General features: G+C 62.2%; 1 protein-coding gene across 5 annotated transcripts in view; it reads right to left on the bottom strand.

Moving 5' to 3' along the window:
* The window catches only part of MEGF6 (multiple EGF like domains 6), a 121,185-nt gene that overhangs the window by 38,205 nt on the left and 64,218 nt on the right, over positions 1-18,762 (bottom strand). For 4 of the 5 annotated variants that reach the window (XM_025362472.1, XM_025362463.1, XM_025362453.1 and 1 more), the window contains exon 1: positions 4,738-5,064. The exons of the other annotated variant lie outside the window; for it this stretch is intronic. In XM_025362472.1, the coding sequence (XP_025218257.1) occupies positions 4,738-4,903 (166 nt within the window). In that variant the 5' untranslated portion in view covers positions 4,904-5,064. Of the gene's footprint in view, positions 1-4,737; positions 5,065-18,762 lie in introns of those variants that run through there. 5 annotated transcript variants of the gene reach the window in all.

Here is an 18,762-nt window from a genome sequence, read left to right on the forward strand (position 1 = left end):
GCCAGGAGAGGAGGGCAAGAGCCCAGTACCCAGGTCAGGGCAGACATGGGCATCACCCCAGGCACCGCAGTCCACGTCTGCTACTCAGGCCAGGTGACGCTTCTTTTTTTTTTTTTTTTAGACAGAGTCTTGCTCTGTCGCCCAGGCTGGAGTGCAGTGGTGTGATCTTGGGTCACTGCAACCTCTGCCTCCTGGGTTCAAGCGATTCCCCTGCCTCAGCCTCCGGAGTAGCTGCGATTACAGGCACCCGCTACCACGCCCGGCTAATTTTTGTATTTTTAATAGAGACAGGGTTTCACCATGCTGGCCAGGCTGGTCTCAAACTCCTGACCTCAGGTGATCCGCCAGCCTTGGCTTCCCAAAGTGCGGGGATTACAGGTGTGAGCCACCACGCCCAGCCTAGGTGACACCTTTTATCCAACAACCTCACCCACCCCGCAGCTGGGTTCACAGATCTGAAGAGAGGGAGGGGCCTCTGAGAGCCGCCAAGGAGTCACCATGGGGAGAAAGACAAACACGTGCTCTTCCGAAAGCTCTGAGCCCAGTGTCTGGGGCCCTCTGGCCAGGGTGACAATGGAGGCCCCGCCCGCTGTCCTTGCCTTGAGAGGGAAGGCAACATTCAGTTCAAAATGCCACCAGCAGACTCCCTCTGGGCATGGCCTCGCTGAGAGAAAATGTTATGATTTCAAACGACAAGTCCTCGACCGCATGGGAAACATGGCTAGCCTGATCCCTCACTTCCAGGGGCTATACAGAGCCGAGGTTCTCTCATTCTGCTTAACAATCACCAGGTCCATGATCGGCTGTGATCACCAAGGCCTTCCCACCACCAGTTCCCACCCACGGTCCCCGTGAAAACGCCCGCCTTCGGGACTAAATCCTAAAACTCCGGCATCGGAGCACTGTGGACAGCTAGCTGCAAGCGGCCAGCGCCAGCACACACTGAGAAGCTCTTCATAGCTGTCCCCAAGCCTGAGTCCACGGATAACACCCACCCACCAGGCTGTGCCCACCACCTATGGAAACCCTGCTGCCCATCCACGCCCTGAGAATGTGCCTGCAACCCAGAGATGACACCAACAGCCCCAGGAGGCCGGGGTTTCTGCCTGGGACCTCCACGGCCATCCACTCCCTGCACAAGCTACACCCACTCTGGGGAGACCCCCAGGATCCCTAAGCCCTGAGGCTGCCTCCCAGAGGGGGCTGCAAATGAGACCAGGAACCCTCTCCACCTGCACCATGAAGTCATCAGTGCAACCTTCACAAAGGCCAGGAAGAAGCTTGAAAGCAAAGGGTTAACAGGCCCCCAACAGTGCCCCAAAGAAGCTCGAGGGACAGAGGGACCTGGTGCCCTCCAATGAGAGTCAGCTGGGGGGCAGACTCATGCCCAATGGGCAGGGCAGGGTGGGTGGCACCCACCTGAAGGGCTCAGGAAGGAGGCCCTTTCCCCCTGAGCTCAGATCCCTCCATCCAAGACCCCCGAGAGGGGGAAAAGTAATGATGTAAGTGTCCTGCTATGTGGACAGGAACAGTGGGACTCCAGCGTCCCCGCAGGGCTCGGCCCCACCTCTCTCAGCCACTAGTCCCTCCAGAAATTCCACGCTCCTTCTGAAAATGCACAGGCCCAGGTCGGCTAGGCCAAGCCCTTCTCACCCTAGCCACACCGTCTGGTAGTGGCAGGGGGCTGTGGTGATGGAGACAGGGTTGGGGGGTGGGGGCGCTGAAGCACACCCAGGCTTCCGGTGCCTGCTGTTTGCTGTCAGCCAGGATCAGCTTCTGGACACAGCAAGCCAGCTCAAGGGTGAAGGATTTGGGGCCTCCCACTTGGACGACAGAGGCCTACAGGGACAGGCACTTGGCCAGACAACCTCCTGCCGGGGTCCCCTCCACTCTGAGATCTCGGCCCCTTTGAACTGAGCAAATCGCCTTAATAGAAATGATTTTTGCTCAGAAAGTAAGGCAGGAACATGTCACCCAAACCCTTTCCGCCCCACTCCCAAGGCACCCCACGTGATGGCAGGGCTGAGCTGTTCTCAGATGGCTGCAAGGACCCCGCAGGTGCTGAGCCGGTGACCCTGGCTGCGGCTGTGACCTGAAGAGCCATAGGTACAGTGGCCTTTCAGGACAATGTGGTCAGCTGAATAACGAACATCCCCCAGAGATGTCCACATCCTCTTCCCCAGACCCTCATCTGGCAGAGGGACCTACCTTTACAGATGGGACTGAGTTGAGAATCTGGGATGGGAGGTTATCCTGGCATATCCAGGTGGGCCCAACATGATCACAAGGTCCTTATAAGAGGGAGGCAGGAGGGTCAGAGGGTGGGGAGGAGGAGATGTGAGCATGGAAGCAGAGGTCAGAGGGAGGCAGGGATTGGCAGGTGTGTGCTGTAGGCTTTGAGGATGGAGGAGGGACCACAAGACCAGGAATGCGGGCGGCCTCTACAGGTTGAAAGGGGCAAGAGACAGACTCCCCCTAGAGCCTCCAGAAGGAGCACAGCCCTGCCCACACCTTGATTTTAGCCCACTTTGGACTGGGCCTCGCAGGACTGTCAGGTAATAAATCCATGCCGTCCTAAGCACTGAGTGTATGGTTATTTGTTACCGCACCCACAGGACACAACTGCAGAGCACATCACTGTCGTCTCAGGAGTCACAGAGACTCAGACCATCTGGGCTGGAAATTGGGGCTCCCAGTGCCAGCTCTGGCAGCCCAGCCCCCTGGCTCCTGTGCCCTCTGCGGGGCTGGTCGCACAGCCAGGTTCACGGGAGCTGCGTGCCCTGCAGAAGCTGGCTCCCTGGGTTCCCTCCTCTGCAGACCTGTGCTCCAGGACCAGCCCATGCCACCTACACACAGACCGTGCTGCCCACTGAGCCCTGCAGTGGGACCAGGGCCCCCAGGAAGCACTGGCCCCCGAGACTCAGAGGCCAGTATGAGGGCCTGAGCCTGAGGTGGGCAGGGCCCCAGCAAAGGCCGAAAGGAGCTTGGAGGCCCCTACGAGTCAGGCAACAAAACCTGCTCATTCCAGTGACAACGGCCCAGCCTGGAGGCAAATCCACTGTCCCTGCCCAGTCCCAGGTCAAGCCCCACAAGGGGAAGGTGGCAGGCCAGACAGGCCCCAGACAGCTGCGACATGAACCTGGGGGGAGCCATCTGGTGGGAGACAAGTGGGCTCAGAGAGCAGCTATTTTAAGGAATAGCTGGGCCAGGATCCTGCTGCTGCCCTCGGCTAGATACGAGACTATGGACTTTGGCAGCCTCACAACAGAACCGTCAGCACACTGGCACACGGTGACACGGCTGTGCCAACACAGGCTGGTTCACCAGGAGACTGGTGCAACCTGTAGTGTCTACCAGGCTGGGGAGTGGAGGAGCCTCAGGGAGCCCACGGGGCCCCCAGCGACCATCACCCACGTCCCACAGCTCCCAGCCCAGGACTACAAAGGCAAGTGGACAGGCATGGCTGGGCTGCCTCGAACCAGCTGCCTCTGCAGAAACCACCCAAGACATATCCCTTCTGAAGCCCGCCTAGACTTATAGGAAACTTAGAGGGCTCTGGGCCCCTGCCAGAAAGCTCCGCTCAGGGCAGTTATCAAGTTCCAAGCCCTGCTTTGTCCCCCACACATGCCACGGGGTCCTCACCCCTAGGGAGCACACACCATTACCTTCTCCCTCTCCTTCTCCTTCTCCCCCCGCAAAGCTGGAGCATGCCTGGACCAGGACAGGGGCTCCCAGCTCTGGAGAGCCCAGCAACACCCAGCCAGAGGCCTTGGATGCTACCCAGTCGCAAGGCATTTTGTGCCACTGTGGGTGGACCTGGCCTTGGCTGAGCCACCCAGCCGGAAGGCTGCCTACCCAGCGAAGATAGAGCCTGGACCCCCCCGGGCCAAGTGACCAAAACAGGGATGAAGGAAGCCTTTACCACACTGAGGGCGTGGTGCTTAGTCCTTCAGGCAGGACGGAAGCAGAGGCTCGGACCAGCACTGGAAACAGCTGAGGAGGGGTGATGTATCTAAGGAGGCATTTCAGGGCCCCCACCAGCCACTGCCTACCCCGGATAATGCAGCTGATGACTCACTGGGAGCTGCACACCCCACAAGCCCTCCTCCAATTCCCCAGGGTGCCCAGCTCCAAGCTCTGTGGATCCCAGGAGTTCAAAGCAACCACGTGGAGGCAGGCGGGCCCAGTGTAGGCCCCAGATCCCAGCTGCAGAGAGAGGCAGGATGGAAAGAGGACAGCGCTGTAACCTGCTTCCCAGGTCACCAGGGTCCTCAGTTGCCCATGCCTGTGGGGCTCCAGGAAGAACGGCACCTGCCACATTCACAGACAGGACCCCAAAGGGGCTGAGCTCTGGGGACCCTGGAGACTCAGCTCCGGGGGTCCCAAAGGGCCTTTCTCTCCAGCCTGCCTTTTCACTTGACCTGCCAAAACGCCAGTGCCATGGGGAGCGGGGGACCCTGCTCCCACAGATAAACGCAGGGGATGTTTTTCTTTCCTCCGGTCAAGGGACCGGGACGTTAGCAGTCTCTGCCGACAGCCCTGAGAGGGGATGGGGGTGTCCGACTTCTCAGCGCCCACAGGCCCTGTCCCCGAAGCAGGGCACTGCCCCGCCCTGCTCCCTCCAGCCTAGCTGGCAGCGCCTTGGCGCAAACTTTAAAAAGAGGAAACAAAGGGAGCGCGCCCGGGAGAAGGCGCCCTGGCCCCGCCCGCCCCTGCCCAGGCTCGCCCGGCGCCCACCTGGCCTCTGGTCACCGGCGCTCACGGGGTAGCCGGCCTGGCCCAGGTGGCACGGGTAGCAGCCCCTCCAGAGGTAGCGGTAGTGCGTGCCCGCGACGCGCGCCAGGCCCCCCAGGAGCCCAAGGCACCACAGCGCGGCCAGCCCGCGGTCCTGGGACGTCACCATGGCCGGGTAGGCCAGCGGGCGGGAGGGCACGAGGACCAGCCGCGCTGCGCCCTAAGCCGGCGGCCGGGCGACGGGGCAGGCGGCTGGGGGTGGTTCTGGGTTCCAGGCGGGTGCGCAAGCCGAGCCCTGGGATCCGCTCCGCTCCGCTCGGCGCCGCCCGGGAGCCGCTCTGGATCCGGCGCGCCCCGCCCTTCGCCTTTAAGTTCTCAGCTTTCGCTCCGCCCCCGCAGGTAAAGGCCAAGTCCGCGGACGCCCGAGGGGGCCGCCCCGGCCCCGCCCCCAGCTCCGCCCCCAGCTCCGCCCAGCCTTCCCCGGGGGGCCGCGCCGGCCCGCCCGCCCCGCGCATTCCAGAGTGCACGCTCCCGGACCCAGATACAGATGGGGACCTAGGCACAAACCCAGGCATCCACATGCGACCCACAGACACAGGCACACAGACTCACGTGTGCAAACATGCACACAGGAGGTACAGACACGCACGGACGTACGCACAGGCACACACATGCACAAACATGTGTGTTCTTGGAGCCAACACGGAAAAGAAGCCAGAGCAGCAAAGGGAGTCGTCCTGGCCAGGCGTTGTGGGGGTGGGGCCTGCAGAGGCGGCTGGTGGGGCAGAACTCTGACAAGGGTGGGGAAGATGGGGAACGGGCCTGAAACTGCAGCACCGATGTGGAAACACCGGGGCTGAGGCAGCCCCAGTCCCCAGTCCCCACCTCCAGTGCCTGCTCTGTCCTGCCCTCCCCTGGCCCAGGGCCTGTACTTGGAGGGACCCTGGCATCCCTGCAGCAGGTGGTGATGGACAGAGAGCAGGGAGAACTTGCCCGCAGGGTAGCCAGCAGTGGCCAGGTGTCAGGCTGCAAAGGCCACGGAGGTGCTTCCCACCCCAGAGCCCTGGATCCCCATGCTCCTCGAGGGCGTAGCCTGGGGGAGGCAGTCCTCCTAGGGTCGGCAACAGAAGGAACCACATATTAGAGCCTTGTCCAGCACTTAACCTCTGCAGGAGAGCCAGGGTTGTGATTCCAGCTTGGACCAAAGTTCCCCGAGCCCCCCATCCTCTCTGAGCCCCTTCTTGCACCTATCCTTGGGGGGGGGTCACTGGGCTCCCACTGCTAGCCTCCATGGAGATGGAAGAGATTTGACCAGCAAGCTGGGGTGCTCAATGACCCTCAGCAGTGATCCCTGCCTGGGTCCAGCCCAGCACCACCTCCAGCACTGGCGGTGAGGGTCCACAAAAGGACTGGGCGCCCGCCCACACTGTTCCCAGCCTTTCCAGGAAGGCCCAAAAATCTCCCTCCGAAAGGCAGGAGAAGCGTCCCTGGAGCTCAGCCTGTCCCCAGAGACACAGCCTGTATCTCCTCTCACAGGACAATAGGTGAGCAGTGGGCACAAAGCCACGTGACTGGGGCCACTGCAGAGACAGAAAGCTTGGGGACATCTTCCAGCTGTCAGGAAGGAGGGTTCATGCTCCCTGGGCCAGCAGGCCCTGTATCTGGGCAAGCCCAGGTCAGGAGCAGAGCTGCGGGTAGAGCTACGGGGAAGGACTGCCAACCTCAGCTGCAGCTGCCATGCCAGGCCCCGGGTTCTGGAGACACAGCACCATCCTCACCATTCCCTGCAGGGGAGGACTACTGTCCCCATTTTAGAGGTGAGGAAATTGAGGCCCAGACAGACTAGGATGCTGTCCTCAGGTCAAATTCAATTGAGCAGGACTCTAGCCCGGGCAACTCAGGGAAGCAGGCAGCCCATCCCAGCAAAGCCTCCAGCCTCCACCTTCTCTCCACTCTCCACTACAGCCAGGGGCCTGCCTGCCAACCGAGACCCACCCCCTTAGAAGCCTGCCCAGTGCTAAGATGTGGCAGAGAGCAGTCTCTGCTGATCCAAGGCACCTGGGAGCAAGGGCTGAGGGGCCACCCTTGAGCACGTGGGAAAGAAGAGGCCCCACCCAGTCCCAGCCTGTCTCACCTTGCCCCGTCCTGTCCGCCATCCAGAGGACAGCCCGCCCCCTCGGCCCCCAACACTCTGCAGAAACGGGCCTGCCTGGGCCCTGCCTGTCTGCGGGGCCTCCTAGGGAGCCCCTCCCGTCAGCCTCTGAGCCCTGGCTATGAGCAGCCTCCGTCAATCTCACGGATAGACAGGCTGACGGGGCGGTTTGAAGGTGCCTTCCACGCAGGGCGACATCATTTATGACCGTAATGTGCATCTCATTGCCAAGGGCTCACCAGCAAGTGCCAACAGAAGCTCGAGGGTCCCGCCCTCCGCAGCCACAGTCCAACAGGGCCTCAGTCCAGCAGTTTCCATGGAGGTGGGGGCCAGGCTTGAGAGGGGTACAGGGGAAGACATCAGAGGCCAGGCCTGCAAAGGCACGGGCCGCAGAGGCAGCATCCATCCTCCGGGAGGTGCACAGCCGGCCGCTCTGCGCCCTGCGAGCTCTCCCTGGTCTCTGTGCCTCTCCACCTGCTGCAGGACGGGGCCCAGTACTCGGCAGGAGCCTGGGCAACAGAATCCCTGCACCTCTGACTCCAGTCACCCTCACCAACAGGCGACGGGGCTGGGGTCCTCCATCAGCACCCCATCTGGGGAAGGTCCCTCAAGAGGCCCTCGAAGGCTGTCTCCCAGCTCATGCAGGCCCCACTCTGACACCCTCCAGACTCCGGGGTCATGGGAGGAGGAAGAAACCCACAGGAAGCGGGAGGCACCAGCCACACCCTCAGGATCGCACGCTGTCCCCCAAGTCTTGCCCACCTGGGAAAGGGCTCCTGCCTCGTGCTGTCTCGAGGAGGAGGAAGGAGCCCAGGAGCCACTGCGTGAGGCCCTGAGCAGGAAAGGGCAGGTGCCCAGAGTCTAGGGCCAGCCGGAGCCCACAAGCCCCAAAGACCACTGAGCCGTGCACTGTGGCTTGTCCCAATGGACATGTGTGCTAGCGTCACACGTCACCATCTCAGTTAGTATGTTCTTAGGAAGAATGAGTAGAAGAGAACTACCTGGTGAGCCATTTTTATATGGACTGCATGCTGAAAAGGATCATATTTGCACCTATTACGTTAAACAAAAATATAGTATTAAAATCAATTTCACCTATTTACTTTTGCTTTTCCGGCGTGGCCCTGAGAAACTGTGAGACAGTGTGTGTGGCTTACATGTGTGGCTTACATTCTGTTTCTGTTGAATAGCCCCAGCTCTACTAGTAAGAACTGAGGCCCCAGGTGAGCCATGGAAACGCTCTGTGCCTCCGTTTCCCCATCTGTAACAATAGTACCTCACTCCTATGGGAAAAGCACTTGACTGAGGGTCCATAAAAGTCAACAAACGTGGGAGTGGGAGGCCGAGTCTGGAGGCCTGACCATGCCCCTTCCCGGCCCCTTGCTCCTGCAGACACCCCAAGGCCATGCAGAGACCCATGGGAGAGACAGTGTCCAGAGCTGATTCTCAGAGGGCAGGGGACATCCTGGGACCTGTCCACCTCCTAAGCCATGGTGGACACAGCCATAGTCCAGAGGCATCCTGGAAGCCAGCCATGGACCTGAGCCTTGGCCCTCTCCCTTGATAGCCATCACCTCCATACCCCCACCTCAGCACCCCACCAGAGCCATCTGGGGGCCACCGCTCCGGCCCACCCATTCCCCTTGGGGCTACCATCACCCCTTCCATTCATCTGGACTCCAAATCCCACATCCATCCAGGGTGAGGGCTGGGCTACCACAGCCCGTGTGCCCAGTACCCAGCGCAGAACTGGGGCCACAGAGGCAGCTCCTGGCGCACGGAAGGGCTGTATGGCATGGCCACATCCCAGGGCCTCTCTGGCCTCAGTTTCCTCATCTGTGCATGGGCAGAGGCTGGAATGAGACCAGCTCAGGGGCCCTGAAGCAATGAGACATGTGACTTGGGAAGGAGAACCAGGACCAGGTGTGTCACCACCACCGTGGCCGCGGGGTCCAGGCAGGGGAGGGCGGCCAACAGAGCAGAGCAAGCCTCCAGGGAGCAGCTGTCACAGCGCAGCGAGGCCTTCGGGAAGCTTCCTGCCAACAAGTTCAGGCAAAGGAAATTATCTTTTCTGCCCCGAAGCCCCCAGGAGCTATGGGAGCCTCCTGGGATCACATCCCCATCTCACCCTCAGGGTTGCTCGCATCAGACACCCTCATCTGACAGGCAGCAGGGAGGCTGCCCCTCTCCGCTCACCCAGCCCCCTGGACCCCCACACAGCCTACCCTGGCCCCACACAGGCTCCTCCTACCCCATAGCTTGGAGTCCCCCACTTCCGCTCCCCTTTCCCTCCTCTGCTGCCCCGCGCCCACCTGCCCACCTCCCCTCTGCCCTCACATGCAGGCCCATGATTAAACCCTCATTCTGCCCAGGTGGAACCCCAGTGTGGTTGCCCCCGCAGTGGCCCTGGGTCCTGCCCTCTGCCCACGGCTCCTGGGACATTCTCCTGTGGTTTTGCTAAGCCAATTTCCAGAGGAGAAATGGCTTCCCCAGGGCCACGCAGGGAAGAGAAGCGCAGCCCAGGAGGCCCAGGTCAGACTCTCCCCCAAATCCTGTCCTCACTGGGCCACCTCCTTCGGGTTCCTCCAAGGGAGTGGCTCTGGCGGGCACCCACAGGCGCCCCTGTGGTTGGGCACATGGTCTCTCCTGCTCATTACCCTCCCCAGGTCATGGCAGGCACCGGGCAGACTGTCGGGCAGGGATCAGTGCTGTACCTCCCCAAGGGGGCATCCCTGGGGCCTGGGCAAAGTGTTTCTAGGCAGCTCTGGCTTCACACCCTGGCTCCAGTCGTCCTCTGGTGGCCTTGGCCTCCCTGAACGAGCCTTCCGTGGTAGTCTAGACACCCACACTTCCTCCTGCCCAACAGACCATGAACTCCGATGCACCCTGCAAAGACACTGACTCAGTGGTCACCTCTGCAAGGCCTGCCCGGCTGGCCGGCCCACCCTAGGTTGGACCCCCCACCCCTGCCCACCCTCCTCTACCACACCCCTTCATTGGCTCATTCATTTAGCTTTTCATTCAACAACGATTTGTGTGCCCACCACGGGCAGGACGTGGCTCTGGGGTACGGTGGCACTGCCCCACCCGACTGAGATGTCCATCCAGGTCCCCACAGCCCGGGAGGGCTGGAGTATACATGAGCCCCAGCTGAAGCTCTGGGGTGCGGCGGGCTCTGGGCCGTCCCTCTTGCTAGGCTAGGCAGGATTCCGGGCGTGGCTGTGGGGGGCAGCAGCACACCGGGGCAGAGCGCCTCCGAGGCCCAGGCTGCACCCGCAACACCCCTCCCCCACTCAGTGCCGCCACCGAACACATCCCGGCCGGAGCCTGTGGGGTCTGGAAGCTGTTTGGGAAATGCTTTCCCGATGTGGAAATGCAGCCGGCGTCTGTGCCTGGGAATGTGTGTGTGTCAGCAGAAGGCTCTCCCAGCCCCCAGTGGCTGGCTCCAGCTTCTCCTCTCTCTCCAAACTGGGCGGCCACCGGGCTCCTGCCAGGACCCAGGCCAGGGTGAGGGCCAATGCCACCCCCAAATGTCACTGCTCCCCCTTGGGGCTGGGCCCTGACTCTAGAACTTCAGGCAAAACTAGAGCCTGAAAGTGGACGGGGTTCAGCCAACACCCCCACTGTTGTGTGTGTCTGTCCCTCAGTGCTCACCTCTGACACCCGCTCCACAAAGGCCCCCCTCTGGCCTTGCGGCTCAGGCGCCTGGACACGTGCCTCTACCTCCCTGAGAGGGAGACGATGCCGGGCTGTCCATGCTGCCCCGGCCTCTGAACACAGAGCTAGTGTTGGGCAAAGCTGGGCTGGGTATGGGAGTAAGAGAGGCTGTGGGCACAGTGCGGGCTGCCTCCACCCAGGTTCCTAGGGGCTCAGGCATGGGGAGAGGGGGCCGCCAGTGGGGCCTAAGGGGGCCAAGGCCCCAGGCAGCCCAGTGCCCAGCCCCGTCTACCTCCTCAGCGGGCAATCTCCCACCTGGCCAGGCCCCTGGGGATGGCATCACAGACCCAGCACCTGGCATGAAACAGGGGGAAGGAGATAAGCCCTTGGCTGGTGGCGGGCAGGTTGAGGGTATGAGAGGAAGGAGTGACACTCAGAGAAGCTACCAGGAGCCACAGTCCATAGTCCTGACTGAGGTGGCCACGTTGCAGGGAAAGGGTTCACAGGCCCAGCAGGCACCCAGGTGGAGTGGCAATCACCACCACCCACAACGGCCTGCGTGTGCCCTGTGTGCCAGGCCAGGGGTGCTCCCGGGTGGGCAGGTGGACCCTGAACGAGTGACTGGGGGGCACCAGACCCTGGGCTCTGCCCTCACGGACACCTGCAGCTCACTCTTCCCTCTCCCACAGAAGGCAAGAGACGGTGGGCGTGGCCACATGAGCGGAGGGCACAGGAATCACTTCCGGCCATGACATTTAAAAGCAAGTGTGAGATTCTTGGTCCTCTCATCCCACTTCTGCCCTGGGCACATGCATTGGTAGGGGGACCTGATCTGGGGTCTGGATGGGATGATGGGGTGGGCCATGGACACCGGAAGGTAAGGGCGTGTCCCCCGCAAAAGTGCTGGTCCATACACAGGTGGAGACTATCCCAGCTAATGCAGGGGGAGGGTGGAGATCGGTGGCCTGGGAGGGGCTGGGACCAGGCTTGGAGTCGGGGAAAGGAGCCACCTAGAGCAGCAAGGGGCACAGGGCTGCAAGGACAGGGCAGTGGTCAGTGTGTACCTGCTGACCCCCACTACAGAGAGCATGGCCAGGAAGTTGCTAGAAGGAGGCCACTCTCAAGCTTCTCTTTAATCTGCCTTCAAGGGCTCAAGGCTCCTAAGCCCCAAAGCCCTCCCATGCCACCCTACCTCCGTGAGTGGCATGTGGACCTGCCCGGCGGTTTCCAACTCTGGACCTCCAGAGCCCAGCCCAGAGCAGGAGGTCCATTTGTGGCCTGGGGTCTCACACAGTCCAAGCTGCCTCCCTGTGGAGACAGAGCAGAATGGCCTCCCCAACGTTCCTCCCACCCCTTCTCTCACTGTTGCCACCACAGAGCTTGTATCAGAAGCAGAGGGGCCCCCACCCGGCCTCAGAGCACACAGGGCCTGGCAGGGCCTCCCCAAACCGTTCCAACGTCAGCCTCATGGTAAACCCATTACCCTGTCCCTCCACTCCTCACCCAAGCCAGAGGAAGGAAAATCGAAACCACCGCTGTTTCCGTGAGCCCAGCTGCCATTCCTGACTGCAGCTGTCCCTGGCTGGGGCCAGGCAGAAACAGGGGGAAGCCCCCTTCTCTTGTACACACCAGTCCCCGGCTGAGCCCAGGATAGAACGGCCCTGTCTCCCGGCTCTGAGGGAGGCATCAGACTCCCAGAGCCGCCCCCGAGAGCCCGAGGCCTGGTCTGTCCCGGTAAGACTCCGCTGCGGGCCAGCAGAGCATGTGTGCGTGTGTGTGACCGCGCTGTCTGTGGTTCTCTGTTGCCAGGCTCTTTCCCATCCAGCTGTGCAAGGCCCAGGGACACCTGAGCCCTCGAGGGCTGACACAGCACCCGCTGGGGATGTAGTCCCCAGGCAAGGCCAGCCCCACGCCCCAGAGCCCAGACTCTCGCTGGGACATCAGAGCTGCCAGGGGAACGGAGACTGCAGACAGGCAAGAGGACGTCTCACACTGCACTCGCAGGTCTCACACTGCACTCAGAGGAGTGATCCGGGAGGCTTCCTGGAGGAGGTGGCGCTCAGCTGGCCTTTGGACATGACATTTTCAGGGACATGAACAGGCTTGTTGGAGGCCATATGGGGTGGGTGCAGGATGGCTGGGCAAGGCAGCAGAAGAGGTTGGGGGTGTTCAGGGAAGGCCCAGGTGCCAGGCAGGGAGTTTTAGCAGAAGCTGCGTGCCTGGAAGCCCAGCCCAGACATGCCACATGGTGCTCAGGGCCTGGCCCACAGCAGGCACCTGGCCAGCTCAAATGAACCAATAGTTGGTGGCCGGGGTACATCGCCAGGCTGGCTTCCAGCAACCCCGGGGCCCAGTGTGTCACTGCTGCTGACCTCTCTCCACCGGAAGCAGAACAGAACCTGCTCACAGAACGCCGGGGTCGGGGGGTGGCAGCCAGATCACACCCTGTGCCCAGGGCCCAGCCAGCAGCCTGTGCTGCCTTCGAAGCTGCCCAAGCCTGCAGCTGGCAGGGCCTGGCCATCAGCCTCTGAGGCCCCTATGCCACCCTCCTCTGCCTCTGAGGCCCCCAGTGTGGCTCTCCCTCCCCAGTCCATGCATGGAGTTCGCCCTGGCCCATCACTCCTGGGCAGCCATCCCAGAAGTCCTCAAGTCCCCAAGGCCACTGGCATGCCCGCTGCACGGGCCCAGCTCAGGATACCCTGTGTCTACACAGAATGCAGAGAAGCAAAGCTCTAACCCACTGGGCTTCCCTGCCTGGACTCGTGATCAGTCCTGAGGCTCGGAGCATCCACACCCTCCCCTCCAGGTCTCCCACGGGAAGTGCTGGGGCCCTAGAGGTCTGGTCATTCCAGGCATCTCACGGCCTTGAGCACTGCTTTCTCTCCAGGGAAGGGAAGCTCTTGCCCTCTGCCTCCTTGCACAGCCCACCTCCCCGACCCCTAGAGCTACGTCTGGCTAGTCTGGGGGAGGTGGAGAATTCGAGGCAGAATTTGGGGGTTTGGCTGAGGCCTCAGTGGGGTCAAGAGCCCTGCAGGATCCCGGGGTGAGGGGTAGAGAATCGGGGAAAGGCCTGGGCCAAATCCAATGCTCAAGGGTGCCCTGGGGAAGAGATGGGGTGTGGTGGGGAGGCAGCCCAGGGCGCTGGGTCTAAGGTGCAGTGTCACTACAGATCCAAGGCCTAGAGAGGAGCAGTGGCCGGGGACACAGGCAGCAGTGGCCTGCCATCAGGAGGCTGGACCCCTGACAGAAAGGCCAGACGGGGCCAGCAGAAATGCATGGGGAGGGGCCGGGGTGGGTGTGGGAGATAAAAGTAGAGAGAACACGACGGGAGAGGGGGAGGCTCAGGGGCTCAGCAGGGTGTCTCCTTCCTAGCAACACGGCCCCACCCGCACACACCTGGCTCAGCGCCTCGGCCCTGCCAGGAGGGAACGGTGGGTTCCACTCTCAGGAGGCACAGGGGGAACGTGACTGGGCCTGGGTCATGCAGGAGGCACCTGCCCTCCTGAGGCATCCGCAGCTCTGAGAGTTCACAGCCCTGGACTCTGGAGTGCAATCGCTCCAGCCTCCTCGTGAGTAGCCCCTGGGAAACCAAGCTGGGGCCACTGGGGCTTCCGGGAGGACTAGAGGAAAGTGGCTACCTGACGCCTCGGTTTCCCCAGCCCAGGAGGCCCTTGACTTGGTGGCAGAAGCTTCTAGGACCAGGGCAAGGCCTTGCCTGAAGCATCACTGGTCACCTTCCCAGGTGCAGGCTTATCTTCCCAACAGATGGCTCCCCGGCCAGGCCAGGCTCCCAGGGTGTGCTGAGCTTCGCCATGTGAGGGTGTCCACTGAGCCTCCCCAAGCTCCGAGTCTGAGGACTGCAGCCTCTGAGAGTTATGCAGGCCCCCGGGGTCGCACCTGTCCACCATCAGGGCTGGGATCCAAACCCAGGCCTTCCGGGCTGCTGCCTAAACCCACCGGCCCTTCAGCCCTCTGTGTTCATCTGAAGCACAGCCACAGACGCCTGCAGGCTGCCCGGCTCAGGGTGTGCTCGGAGAAACCGCCCCAGCGTCCCGGTTCTGGGCAGTCAGAGAAAGCCTCTTGTCTTTCTGTTGCTGGGCGGGCTCTCACCGCTGATGTTGAAGGCTATTATTTTCCCGGCTTGGCCTTAACTGAGAACGTGCCTGCCAGGGTCTGCTCATTAGAGTCAGGAAATGAAAGCTTTTCACTCACAGCGCCTCGGACGGAGGAGGCCTCTGACCACAGATGCCCTGTCGGAAATGCTGCCATCCTGCCTGAAAGGAACACACTTTGCAGCCGGGCTTCCCGCTGCATTGGGAAGACAGCCAGCTGAAGAATGTTGGCCTGGGGTGGCCCAGATTCAGCCACCCGCAGGAACGTGGCCCCAGCTTTGCAACCAGAAGGCCCAGGTTCAGGCCTGGGCAGGGCCCATGCGCGAGGGACGCCGAGGCTTCGCCACACCTCCAGCCTCCATCTCTTTCCCTGCGAGGGCAGCCTGCCCCACAACTGTGTTCGCTTGTTCACTCCTGCTGCTCCTACAAGATGCCTTAGTCTGGGTAATTTACAAACCCCTGGACGTATGTCTTACAGCTCCAGAGGCTGGGAAGTCCAAGATCCAGGCACAGCAGACCAGCCCTGTGCCTCCTCCCAGGCAGCTTCACAGGGCAGAAGGGGAACCGCTCCCTCCGACCTTTTCTGGGGCAGTAATCCCATTCCCCAGGGCAGAGCCTTCCTGGCCCCCTCACTGCCTACGAGGCCCCACCTCTTCACACCATCACACTGGGGAGTCCATCTGAACACAGGAATATTACAGGGACACCGACATTCAGGTCACGGCACCAGATGTTTGTGGAATACCCACTAAGTGCCAGGCGCTGCTGGCACGGGGACTGGGAATGAGTAAGAAACCTCTTCCACATCCAGAGAAGCCACCAGCTAGAAAGGGCAGATGGCATCCTGGGGCCGAACAGCCAGCAGCCCAGGCATCAGGGCTGGGTGGGGCCAGGTGCAGGATGGGGCCCTGGAGGTTGCCCTGGACTTCAAGGGGCTCTGGGCATCTATCCCCTCTGCCACCCTCCAGCTCTGACTCTGCAAATGCTCCTGTGCTCCCTGAGCCTCTTGCTTCACTCTTTAAATCCCCCATGGCACTGCCCCATGGGGGGCCTCAGCACTTAACGTCATGGAGCAGGGCTGCTGCCCAGACTTGGCATGGAGTGTGGGTCACACAGAGCTTGCGGGGGCTTTCGGCCACCATGCCCTCTCTTCCAGTTCAGCAAGAGTACACTGTCCCGGGAAGTGACAAAGTCCTGAAAGCACTAAAACCTCCTGGGAGACGCCCGTGGAAATGCCGTTTTCCTGGGTGGAGGCCCTGCCATGGGTGGGACAAAGTGTTGCTCCCACAGGAAGGTCAGAGAAAAAGCTCCAGCACCAAGGCCCTCGTGGAGTGCAGGCAGACATGCGGGTACCTGCCCTGGGTGCCAGGACCAGGGTCCAAATCAGGGCCCTTTGCCTACTCATTTCTCCCCTGCCTGGGCTCCCTGGGAGAGGCACAGCTGGCCTGAGGGAGGCAGCCGGTCAGCACCCAGGCTTCCTAGTCCGTGGCCCTCGGTCACTTCCCACATGCCTTCCTCTCCCTGGGGACAGTGGGAACCTGGCAGTGCCCTCAGGCAGCAGGCAAGAGTGTGAAAGGCCAAGCCCACAGTGGCAGCAGAGAGTGGGCAGGGATGGGTGGGAAGGGCAGAGCGACAGACTCCCGGGCACAGGGACTCCCTAGGGGCACTGCGATGGAGTCTCTTTGGTGGTCTGTGCTACCCTGAGCTCACCCCCTTACAGCAGGTCCCTTTGCTTCTGACAAGGGTGGCATCCCACACAGCCCACTGGCATCCCACAGACACTCCAATGAAGACCCACCTCCACCCTGGAAGCCCCCGCAGCCAAGGAGCAGCTGAGAGCCGGGGTCTGGCACCGAGAAGGAAGAGCTGCCACTTCCACCAGAGAAGGCACCTTCTTCCGCCCAGCCCCTGCCTGGCCACCTCCCCCCACCCCTGGCTGTCCCCTTCCCCACGATCCCTCCTTATCTCCTGGAAGGAGAGGTCAGCTGGGGTGGGAGCAGCACAGTCTCGGGGCCGAATCCAGCCCCAGTGTGCGAAGGCAGCCCTCAGGCCTGGATAGCGGGGTCCACCCGGCCCCGGAGGCCGAACGCAGCACGGCTTTCTCCTTCTGAAAAGCACAGAACACTTCTCCCCAGTGCGTTGTCACTATGGTCTTCCAGCCAAACCATGGGCTTCACGCAAGGGCTGGACCCATTTTACAGGTGGAATGTTCACAGGACTGAACTCCAACCCAGCTGGCAGTGGAGGGAGGAGCTGCTTATGGAGACCTGCCGGGGTCCCCAGGCCTGGATGTAGGGTCCTGGCCACCCCCACTCAGCCTGATGTGGGTCCTGGTCCCCAAGGACCATGGTCGAGAGGAGGCAGAGGAAGGCAGGTGGAGAGGGTGGGGAGCCCAGGCCGAGGGGAGGATGGGCTACGCAGGTGGGGTGGCTCTTCTCTCTGTCCAGGCCTGGGACTGGGCGCTGGGCGTTTCCCTGCAGCCCAGGCCGTGGGCCTCGAGCATTTCCCCCAAATCCTTTAGATTACTGTAATGGCTGAGAGCATTACTTGCCGCATTTTACAGAGACAGACTGGAGTTCAGAGGGGCAGAGCGACTCACCCAAGGCCACATAATAAGGAGCTTAGGGAAGCTCAAACCTGGCCCTCGCTGACACCAGTGGCTGGTTCTGTGGTGGCCTCCTCAGAGGGGCTTCCCTGGAAAGCCCGGGCCGTCCTGGAGGTGAGCTCGGGGCCAGGCAGCCCAGGCAGGAGCTCTGCAGTGGAGTGCAAATTCCTCCCCAGGGCCTGCCAGCTCCGTCACGCACAGGCCTGAGCCCACCTGCCCAGAGTCCTGGGAGGAGGGTGGGCACATGTCAGAGCCACGCCCTGCCCAGGAAATGGCAAAAGCAGTGGCAGGCATCCAGCCTCACCTGGGAGATGAGCCCTCTCCGGACTGCCCAGCCCAGCAGAGCAGAGCTCAGCTCCTGCCCCAGGCCAGTCTCCCAGAACACGACAAACACACTGGCCTGGAGATGCTCCCGGGGCCAGGGCCAAGGCACCCTGAGGCCAGGCTCCTGTGCCAGCACTCACTCCGAGCTTCATGGGGCCCAGTCATCACTGCGAGTGGGTTCTGGGCCCACCCCATCAACCTGCCACACACTGCCCTGTGAGTGGCCAAGCAACGCAGCCCTTCCCTGCTCCGGAATGGCCCGAATCCTGCGTTGGTGCTCACGCACCCCCTGAGCCACGCGCTCACTCACGCGCTCGGCAAGGCTGCGTTTTCGGGGGAGGCTGGGCTGGCAGAGGGACAGAGAAAACACAGCAGGCTCTTGGCCCCTGGCAGAGCCCCCTTGGCCACACGGTGACTCGGAGCCCCAGCCATCCCAAACACGCAGGGCTGCGGGTGAGAACCCTCAGACGGTACGGGGGGGGGCGAGGCCAGGGATCGGGCAGGAGAGGAAGCATTACTGCTGCTGGGAGGCGGGGTCTGTGGCCCGGTCCCTGGCCGAGATGCCGTCTAGTCTCCTGGCTGGCCCCGGGTCATCCGGTCCATGCCCCTGCCTCTGGCCAGCTCTGCCAGATGGCAAAGACCTTTCCCGTCCGTAGGGACCCCTGGCAGAGAGATTCCAACACCTCCTGAAGGGATACGGGTCGAGGCCCGGGACTAATGTGTTTGCCGACACCGTGCTGGGTTCGGCAGTGTCTGTCATGGAGTTGACATTCCAGAGGCCCACCACCTGCCGTGACTGGACGCCCAGCCCGCGTCAGCCCTCGAGGGGCATAAACACAGGCCAGCAGCCTCAGAACACGAATCACGAGACCCCGAGCTCGGGCCATGGGGAGTGGGAAGTCCGTTTACCACCCAGAGCCGCTCGACTGCAGGAGGGCCTCTGAGCGCCACACCACTTGGTGACACAGGAAGGGGGAGTGTGGTCATTCTGTTTTCCGGGGCCTGACACACACCTGCCAGGGACCCCATTATGGGGCCTCCCACCACCCCAGGCTGAGAGAGACATGGAAGGCCCAAGCGTCAGGCTAACCCTCTCCCGCAGCATCACAGCAGCCAGCCTGACCAGGCTCTGCAGCCCACAGACCTGAATAGGGACTCGTGGGGCTACAGGGCGATAC

The sequence above is a fragment of the Theropithecus gelada genome, chromosome 1 (genome assembly GCF_003255815.1).
Source record: "Theropithecus gelada isolate Dixy chromosome 1, Tgel_1.0, whole genome shotgun sequence".
Taxonomy (NCBI): domain Eukaryota; kingdom Metazoa; phylum Chordata; class Mammalia; order Primates; family Cercopithecidae; genus Theropithecus; species Theropithecus gelada.